General features: G+C 42.5%; 1 protein-coding gene across 1 annotated transcript in view; it reads right to left on the bottom strand.

The window, feature by feature from the left end:
* Positions 1–315: 315 nt before the first annotated feature.
* Positions 316–10,630, bottom strand: part of Ccdc83 (coiled-coil domain containing 83) — a 37,207-nt gene continuing 26,892 nt past the window's right edge. Inside the window, exons 7-10 of the mRNA XM_028770575.1 lie at positions 5,781–5,902; positions 4,569–4,648; positions 3,372–3,559; positions 316–477 (exon numbers count right to left, since the gene is read on the bottom strand). Coding sequence (XP_028626408.1) covers positions 316–477; positions 3,372–3,559; positions 4,569–4,648; positions 5,781–5,902 — 552 coding nt within the window. The remainder of the gene's footprint in view (positions 478–3,371; positions 3,560–4,568; positions 4,649–5,780; positions 5,903–10,630) is intronic.

Here is a 10,630-nt window from a genome sequence, read left to right as displayed (position 1 = left end):
AAATTTCTTAAAAACATTTCTAACAACTACTCCGTATTGGGTTCATGATGAATCCATGACTTTTCAAATGAGATAGATTTGAAACCACTGTCCCCTAAATATATAATTACAGAGAGCAGTGTGCTTTCTGTCACTCATGATGGGCAGGTATATATCAAATAGCTCAATACCCGAAGCCAGGATTTTAAAGGGAGTTATGACCATTAGAAACAGCAGCTTTGATAAAGGACAACTGTGTGAGTAAAGTGAGCAACTTGGGCACTTTAATTCACAAAGAATTTATAAAGAAAGGTTTTCATGGTGCGGCTCCCAGGCCTAAAGAAAGGTCTTCATCATCTTATGTGTGATACGACTTTCAGGGCTCCGCATGTCTTCATAGAATTCAACTGGAATTTCCTTTTCTTGAAAATGAATGGGCATTTTCTTGCCCTGCACACTCATTAGCTTCAGTGCCAGTGGGCCCAGGTTTACATATTCCTATGGTAAAGAGACAAAAGGAGATGTAATTGGCAAGTGACTGTGATAAATGAGATAGATGCCCCTTGCTTGGGTTGACCTTGACCTGACAGATCTCATTGCCATGCTGACTATGTGACAGCAGTATCATACATGGAATAGGAAATCCACTACAGAATTTTAAAAATATACTTTTTAAGTTTATATTCCCTGAGGGCTATAGTAGACAGATCACCCAGGGACCAGGAGGGAAGACTAAATGTCTCAAAGGGAGTTGAGGTGGGTAGGGCCCTGGCTAGTGGAGATGTTGGGGTCTGCTTTGTTGATGAAGGCATATTTGTTGAAGAAGGATGTATATAGTCCCTGACTTACCAAGGCATAGCCACAGTATACTGTATTATTCAAACTCATTGGGAGGATCCTGTAAGGACTACTTAGACTAGATGATGTGATCCTTGAGCAACTTGTCCAGGAATTTGAATCTTTTCACACACTCTTTGGCTAATGTACACAAAACTTATCCCATTATGTCAAAGTATAGTCAGTCCATTAAAACGAACTGGAAAGTCTATACAATCTTCTAGCCAGCCACAAACTCTCAGGCCCTTCCTGGGAAGACTCCTAAGCAATAATTCATGTGTTTGATTCCTTCAAAACACACACATGCGCACGCGCGAACACACACACACACACACACACACACACACACAAACCAGCAAATCTTTCTGGAACGCTCACTATGACTATGGAGGGCTGGGATGCAATGATAAACAAAGTTGATGAGGGACAGTATAAATTGTGTGGCCCTTCTTTATACAGTAATTGTTGATTTGTTTCTGTAATACCTCCTTTAAGACTTTAGCTCCCCATTCTCTTGAGAGTCCCAAGCATAATAGGTACCTGACATGATACAGGGTGCTCAGTATTTACGAGGACTTAAAAGAGTGAGAAGAGGAGGCAATGCCTCATCTTTCAAACTGCTAGCCATTGGATGTAGCTTTCAAACTAACACAAAGTTGATGGATGTCTACATGTTCTATGACATGGCTACCACAGCTCCTCCATCAATGCTCACAAGAGAACTTTGCATCAAGCCAGGGGCATATGGGCTTGTGCTCTGTTGCCTACAGTTGGCCAGATACCAGCATGATGAACCAGTGTGGGAAGCTATCCTTATCACATCATTGCCATTAACAAGTCTGTGCGCATGCGCTGGAAGGTTTTCCCGCCTTTATTAATCTGACAGTTGGAACACGTCATGTGGCCTGAGGCAACAGGAGCCCATCAGAGACTGCCACGTCCCAGGCGAGCTTAGCTTTCTATATAAGGGAAGGGTTTTAGGCCCTTGGGGTCCCTCCTCGTTTGTGAAGCTTATGCTCTCCCTCTCAAGATGCATTAAAGCTTATACTGCAGAAGGATCCTGAGTGTGCCGCGTCTTTCCTGCTGGCGGGAGGTTGCGCGGGACAAACCAGGAATCAGGATCCCAGGATGCAAGTGGTGGTGTTTGGGCATTTCAATGGCAAAACCACTAGAACATCCATCCTTTAATTTTTTTTCAATGCTGGAAACCAAACCAAGAGCCTTCTACATACTTCCTATGAGCCATGTTGTTATTCCTAGCTTTTAGTCTTTAAATAGTCACTTGAAGTGCTACAGCTCAGAGGTGGAGTGCTTGTCTAGTATGTGAGAGGTCTTGGGTTCAGTCTACAAAAACAAAAACAAACAACAACAAAGAAAACCAACCAAAATCAAGATGGATTACAATCAGAATTGTTCTTCGCCCATATTTGATGAACTCTTAACCCTACCAGAACTGGAAATTCAGTGAAGCTTTTAAAAAGAAATTCTGCATATTCCTAGCACTCAGGATACAGAAGCATGTGGATAGCTATGAGTCTGAGGCTAGCCTGGAAGGAATCTCTAAGCTTTGAGGCTAGCCTGGGCTACATAAGGTGAGTTTATTTTAAGTAAAGAAATAATCATTTGATGGTAGCTGCAGTGAATTATTAGTTAATATGATGACTTATTTCATTTCTTCTAGTTTTTTTTTTCTGCGTTTATTCTCCTACCAGACTTTAAGCTTTAGAACTTTAAGGTCTGGGCAGTAGGAGAAAAGGAAAGGGTAGATATATAAAATGAGAGCTTTCTAAATGATAGATTGGCTACTCCGGCATCCCATGGTGGAGGGCATTTTACAGTGACTGCCTGATCTACATCCAACCCCACAAGTTTGCTGGAGTCTATTTGCCTTCACACAATCTTCCATCAAGATGCATAAACGTTTCATGTTTGGTTAGATAAACCAGTAGAATATATAACGGAAGTGACAGCATGTGGTCTCTAAGCATTAAAGCTGTTCTCTTTTGTTGCTGAGATTGCTCGCCCTGAGAAGTCAGACAGCATCCTTTAACAGAGGGATACTCAAGGCACCTCTGGTGAGGCTCATATGAAGAGAAATCAAGGTCTTGGTGTAGCCACCATCATCTTGCTTGACATAGGAGTATCCCACCCACCCCTTTGAGGTGGGCCTTCTGCCCCAATCCTGGCTTCATTTGAGGGTGGCCCTAGTAAGCACTCAGCTGTGACTGCCCAGGTGAGAACCCAGGGGAGCCATTCCTCAATTCCCAATAATGGAAGCTGGAAAGTAAATACAAAGTATTGTTTTAAACTACTAGGTTTTGGGATACTTTATTATGTATCATAAGACAAGTGGCACCTTAGTAATAAAGGTCTATAAGTAAACCTTGTAACTGGTGAGAGTAAACAGTGTCCCAGGAGAGGCCAATGGGGGTGGGGGGAGGCTACTTTTGGGAAGAATTACAAATCAAATTTTCAGTATTTGCAGTTTAGATTTCCTTCTGCCCGTGTTGTGGACACTGCCATTCTAGTCAGAACTGTGTTCCTGTGACACTCACCTTGAAATCTTGTTCGTCTTCACGCAGTAAGTACTTCAAGATGGAGCTCTCCGTCTCTGAGGAGGAGCCGTCTTTACTTTCCGTCTTCTTGGGCTGGCTATCTGGGCTGCTAGTCCCATGGCTGCTCCCCAGTAAGAGGTCCAACATGTCCTCACTGTCCCCTTTGGTGGGCAATTGCAAATTCTCCTCTGGGATTAAGGCAAAGAAATAAGTAAGTAGATAACATTTTGAGCTGGTGACAAAATACAATGCCATCACTTGGTCACGTTTTTTATTTGGAAGAACTTTGAACTTAGGGATGTAAAATTTAGGGTTAAAGGAGTGGCTTAGCTCAATCGATACCACGATACTGAAGCATCCATGGCACCCTGGGTTCAGTCCCTAGTGCTGCTACCACTAAACCCAAAGTGTTTAAAGGGAAAACAGTATGGATTTTATGGAGTGAATAAATAAAATAATAAGAAATAAAATAATAATAAAGAGGCAGAAGCAGGTGGATTTCTGAGTTCGAGGCCAGCCTGGTCTACAGAGCAAGTTCCAGGACAGCCAGGGCTACACAGAGAAACCCTGTTTTGAAAAACTAACTAACTAACTAACTAACTAACTAACTCATTAAATAATATAAATTATATAAAAGTAAGAGGTAGCCCCATTTTAGGAAACAATTCTATGTCCTTCTTATAATTAAAATTAACCATAAACACTTGGGAATTAAAGGGTACACTGACATTTTGTTTGTTTAAAGTGCTATCCAAACTATGACAGTGTAGGCAATACCCTATCCATCTCTACAAGCATCTACCTAATTCATTATAAAACACGACAAGCTTGATAGAAAATGGGATTAAAACTCAGGCCGAGCAGCACCTCGCGTGTCAGTAATGTCAGCATTTGGGAGGGCGGAGAAGGCAGATCATGAGTTCGAGGACAGCTTGCACTGTTTGGCGATACCTTAAAAAGAAGAAAAGTGTGGCAGTTAAGAAAGGGAGGAGCAGAGAAAGGAAAGAGATGAGAAAGTGAAGGGAAGAGCTAACCTATAGGAGACTGGAGGAGGACAGGCACTGTGGGAGGGAGAGGGAGAGGAGCCCAGCTGGTTCTGCTCCTCACAGCACTCCTGCACTGGGATGCTTGCCCACAGGAGATACTCAGGCTGCTGTGTTTTAAGGCGAGGAAAAGCTCCTCACAGGGAAGTTGTACCTGTGTCTGCCTCTGGCACATTCAAAGATTCATCTTCGGGTGTCACTTGCAGCCCAGCGGCTTGAGTAATGTACAGTTTCCTAAGGGTACAAATAGCAGTCTGTCAGTAACCAGTGCCAATTCCTCCCCAGAGTATGGAGACAAAAGAGAAACAGAGGCCTGCTTTCCGTGCTTCAGGAGCATAAGGCTTGTTGAAATGATAAACTACTACAGAATTCCAAAGTGACAACTCCTAGCGAGATGTGTAATGAGTAGTGTGAGAATTCTGGGAATCAGAAAAAAGCACCCCTTGAGATAGCCTTCGGGACAGGGAAGGTTTTCCTGAAGAGATAAACTCTAAATGGAGTCTTGTAGAACCAGAAGTTCACCAGGAAGTGTATGAGGGGAGGGATGTTTGAGAAAGAGAACAGGAATGATACCAGTTAGGTCACTGTGGATTTTCAGTAAGACAATCAAATCAGTAAGAACTGCTGAGGGTGTAGCTCAGTGTTAGAGGTCTTGCCTGGCATGTCTAAGGTCCTGGGTTCTGTGTGAAGAGGAGGATGGTGGGAAAGAGGAAGAGGAAGAGAAAAAATACATATAGGCTATTTAAAGCACATGCACATAATGTTTCTATATATTTGGAGCTGCAGCAATACTACTGTTTGTTAATGGTTTTTGAATTATTTATTTATTTATTTATTTATTTATTTATTATTTTACATGTAAGAGTTATCTGCATGCATGTGTGCAGTACCTTCAGGGGCCAGAAGAAGGCATCAAGTCCCCTGGCACTGGAGTTACATATGGTTGTGAGCCATCATGTGAGTGCTGGACCCTGAATCCAGGTCCTCCAGAAAAATGCTTTTCAATTGGCCCATCTCTCCAGCCAGAGTTCCTTGACTTTGACTATTGTCATCTAAGTGGAAGCATTGGAGAACTAAATCTTTCTTTTTCAGAGTGTTACTCTTAGCCTAGGCTGGCCAAGGACTATGTATCCCGTGTAGGCCTTGAATTTATAGTAATCCTCTTGTGTTAGCTTCCTGGGTACTCGGATGACAAGTGACACCCGGATAAATCATCTTTTTAAAAAACGAGACAAAACAAACAAACAAAAAAAATCCCACCAACTTTTTACAGATATAATGTCTACAAAAGGCTTTCTAGAAATGTAACGACATTGACCAAGGTATTCTGGTTGCACCAAATGCTAACTGTTATGGAATTGCTCACCTGGGTATTTTGAGATCCACAAGTCTACAGTTAAATAGTTGGTCAATAAGCAGCAAATTTTCCTCTTCTAGTTGATGGATAATATTTTCCAGTTCTTCAACTTCCTTCTTGTGAACTGCAATCTGTTTGCAGAAGAGGGGGATGGGTGTCAGTACTTACTGGCTTCATTCAGTAACAAGTTCTTTAGCAAATGCAACTCCCGAAAGGACATTTGCCTGAGGGAAGATCTATCATTTATTATTTATTACGAGGTTTGCCTGGTCCTGCTGGGCTTAAGAAGGATGGTGAGGCTGTTTTCTGGGTCACTAGCCGCCATAACAGGCAATTATTACAGGGCAGAAGCTGTCCTTTTCAGCCCTCCTGAAGCATGGCTGAACTTAAATGAGCAGAGGCAGACAGAGGAGAACAAAATTCACTTAGCAATATGGCACACTGGCCAGTGAATGGGGACTGCTCTAAAGGCAACAATAAATAAGAGAATGAAAACACACTGGGATAATTGGTATATATGGTGGTACTTCAAAAAAAATGACTAAAAGCCCTTTCTACTCCCCCTATATTAGAGGTATATTCTTTAACTAGGATAGAATCAGTCTCAGGATCATTGGGTATTGCTGTGACGGACATGCTGTTTTGTGGAAGATTGTGGAAGGACTTTGGAACATTGAACTAAAAAGCCATTGAGTGTTCATAGCTTGGTGATCTGTTCTATGGGAACTTGGAAGATAGGGCTGCAGAGATGGCTCAGTGGTTAGGAGCACTGACTGTTCTTCCAGAGGTCCTGAGTTCAATTTCCAGCCACCACATGGTAGCTCACAATCATCTGTAATGGGATCCGATGCCCTCTTCTGGTGTGTCTGATGACAGCTACAGTGAACTCATGTACATAAAGTAAATAAAGTCTTAAGAGAAAAAAGAAAGAATATTGAGAACAATGCAGAAGATGGAGGTCTGGCTTGCAAAGTTCTGGAAGGAAGGTTGGAGACCCCAGCTGTTGCATATTTTGAGTTAAAAAATCTTTGCTCTGGGTAGGGATGGGGGGTGGGGGAAGATGTCTCAGCAGTTGGAAGCATTGGCTGCTCTTCCAGGGGACCCAGACTCAATTCCAGGCACCTACATGACAGTTCACAGCTGTCTTTGGCTCTAGTTCCAGGGAATCCGACACCTTTACATAGACATACATGCAGGCAAAACACCAATGTACATAAAATATAAATAAAATTCTAATTAAAAAAAAAAAAGAATCTGTGTTCTGGTTAGCTGGGGATGAAGAATCAGCTATGGCTAACAAGAGTCTGGAACCATGAACGTAAACCTTTTACTTTCACTGGGACAATTGATGCTCTTCAGCTGGAGCTAAGAAACTAGCGGTGATTAAGAAGAGACCAGCATCACTGAGGTGAAATCTGGATAATGTTTCTTCAGAAACAGCGCAATGTAGGACACGAAAGTGAAGAAGATTCAACCTTTCCCCAAAAGACCGATTCTAACCCAGTTGACAAAGCCATAGCTAATTAGAGAGCGTTATGGTGTCATGGCTCAGCCTGCAGGCAGCTTAGAGCTGGAAAGGAAGACAAATGGTACTTACCTGTCTCAGTCATTCTAAGTCCATCATAAGCCAGTGGTTGGTGTTTAGGGTCAGAGATAATTAATTTGATGACAAGTTTGAATGCCTTAAAGAAAGGTTTGTTTTCAAAGGATGAGAAACACACCAGAGAGGCTGTGCACAGGGGAAAATGTTTGAAGATGCCTGGCTGTGGGCTGGGCACGCGTGGGAGACAGCACATAGTTTTCCAGAGCTTTCCAAAGTTGGCACTGAGATACCTTTGCCAGGCTTAGGATATCTTATGACATTGCATCCCTCTTCAGAGTGCACAGTGATATTTGCATCTATTGCTGAGTCCCATCTGCTTGTGAAATAATAGGGAAACAAAACTAGTACTTTTTCATGATTGTCTTACAGTTCTGGAGTAAGGAACATGAGAGGGAAGAAAAGGCAGGAAACCAAGTTTCTCTAAATACCTAACAAGTGCAGCTAGAGATCAGGACAACAAGTCAAAGTCTTTCAGCCAGGGATCTAGGGGCCTGATTGAAGTCCACCTGACCTTCTCATCTGCAAATGCCCTTGAGCCCTAAGCCTCTCTGAGATTAGAGTCTCCCCTTCTCCCGTTTCTCTAAGAGAGTAAAAGTCATTTGGAAATTTCAGTTGTCTTCCTTTTCCTAATGAGCACGCTGAATAAAAACACACCAGACTCGATGACCGAGCTGCTCTGCACCTGCACAGACATGGATGCTCTGGGTTTTTGTGGAGAAGATGAGTGCGGGATTCCCAGACATGTCACTCTTAGCAAGGCTTTTCAAGCCATGAGAAACCTTCCTCAAGAAATGAGGCACCTTAGGTACCTCATTCTGGCCAACCCTTGGATGTAGTGATAGAACTTACAATAAGAAGTGGTTTTCATTAATTTCTGAGTACATTCAATCATGCCAAACCGAATATTTATTGTAATGTAAACATTAAATCTATTGAATTTCCTTAAAATGCTTTGCCCTTTTTCTCTAAGCTCTGTGAGTCAGTTAAACTTGACATTTCCCTTTTATTTCCACTGAATTATAAGGATTAAAAAATAAAATTAAATGAAACCAAACATTATTTGAGGCTTCAGCAGAGTCAGGGCACAGGGCAGCCTTTCTTATCAGTCAAATGTAACTTTTTTTTAAAAAAGTCCTTTTCTTTAAATCTAAGATCTGTGACATCTTATAAATCCAGAGTTAAATAGTTATTATAGGATTATACTGTTGTGTTTAATAAAATTGTAATAAATTCCCCTAGCATTCTATTATTAACCGTCCCTGAGTTTTAAATTATTGATCCCTTGTTTTATTTTTTATTTACTTTTTTTTTTTTTTAGGTAAAGTCTTGTGTAGACTGAGCTAGCCTTGCCAAGGATGACCTTTAACTTCTGATCCCCCAACCTCCATCTCAAAGTCTTGTTTAAATAGGAAATTCATTCTAATTATTTGGGAGTAATGGTATGAAATCTTATGAATATGACTTTACAAAGTTAATTTGACAATTGTCAGGCTGGCCTTGGTGGCACAGTCCTGTAATCCTATCTCCTCAAGAGGCCGAGACAGGGTTTAGGTGAATGTAGAATACAGAAGAAGTTCAAGGGTAGCCTGGGCAAGGCAGGGAAACCTTGTCTCCAAACAGAAAAGGGGCTGGGGCTGCAGCTCAGGGGTAGTGCTTGCCTAGTATATACAAGGCTCTGGGCTCAATATCCAACACTGCAAAAAGTAAGGTGAAATCCAAAGGAAAAGGAAAGAGGCCAGGGTGGGGCCAAGCAGTCAAACCCTTGCCTAGTGTGCACAAGGCCCAGTTTGATCCCTTATGCCCATCTCACACACAGTAAAGTTCCTTGGCTACATTGCAGAAGAGTTACACGATTTATCTCCTAGTTTTCTAGACTCTAACTCTACTCGGTCAGATGGGGGACAGGGAAGAGAATGGGACAAGCTTAAAAGGAATGTTTCTATTATTGTCTCTGGACAGACGGCAGTGAGACAAGGAGAGAGACGAAGGAGGAATTTAGCATCCCACAGTGAACACGCTGACTTGAGTGCCTTTAGGATGGATATCCATGGCTCACTGTGTGAAGATCCAAGTGGCCTGAGGTTGTCATGGTCAGGATGGCACAGAAGCAGGCGCATGGAGCAGCGGGCCACATGGCATCTGTCATGATAGTCAGGAAGGAGTGAGCAATGAATGCTGGTGTGTGCTCGGCTCACTTACTCTTGTTTTATTCAGTCTAGGACTCCAGGCCATGAAAAAGTGCCCACATTTCGGCTGGGTCTTTCCACCTTATTTTACCCAATCTAGAAACTCCCTTATTGATGCCCAAGGTCATGTCTGATTCTAGATCTTGTCAAGTTGATGGTTCCAAACCTGTCATGATTCCAAACCTGTCAACATGGTACCACCTTTCACCGCCCTTCGTGCCTCTGAACTCACAGTGGAGAGACACTGTCGGGTTTATGTGTTAGACTGATGTCTCTGAATTTGTGTGGAGGAGAAAGGGGGAAGAATCTGGCTTAAGGGAAATAAAATCAGGTAAGGCATCACTTACAGCAGGGCTGTTGTCAATGAGGGCCTGGAGTAGGGCAGCACCACAAAAGCAAGCAGTGGTTAAAGACAGTACTTAGAGAGGCCTTCTGGATTTGAATACTGAAAAAGACATTTCTCCAAGTCCCAACTTGGGTGACTACATGACTGTGGTGGTGTCATTAAGTGGGACAGACTGAGCATGGGACCAGAAGCAGTTTCAGGGAAAGAGGCAGATGTTGTCAATTCAGGAGTTTGAGATGCCTGTGGTGAGCTTACATGGAGTTGCAGCTGGCTAATGAGGGCGTGGGTTGGGGCCTGGAAATGACATCATTTCTAATCTGGATGCCTTTTAAGCTCACAACACAATTATCCTCAGGCATTTCTTCCCTGGAGTTTTGGGGAAACCAGCATTTCCTGTTTCTTTTTTTCTCTGTATACTCGCTTGTGTTGTTAAGTGTGCTGTTAGGTAAATTCCTGAGGATGACTGAGAAATAAATATCACAGCCCTTGAAACTCTGGGAATAATTTTTTTGTTTTGTTTTGTTTTGCTTTGCTTTGTCTTTAGTCCAGTAGAATGGAGTAGAGAATTCCAAGTTCAAAAACATTCTCCATGGAACTGAACGTTACTGACTCCAGAGCTGGCTTCCTGCTCACTCGTTCCGCCTCCCTTTGTTTGCTATTTTAAACCAGGCTCTTTTTGTGTGTGTGTGTGTGTGTGTGTGTGTGTGTGTGTGTGTGTGTGTGT

The sequence above is a fragment of the Grammomys surdaster genome, unplaced genomic scaffold (assembly GCF_004785775.1).
Source record: "Grammomys surdaster isolate TR1022 unplaced genomic scaffold, NIH_TR_1.0 203, whole genome shotgun sequence".
Lineage (NCBI taxonomy): Eukaryota > Metazoa > Chordata > Mammalia > Rodentia > Muridae > Grammomys > Grammomys surdaster.
Note: the sequence above shows the minus strand (reverse complement) of the source record. Positions and strands in the feature narration are given on the sequence as shown.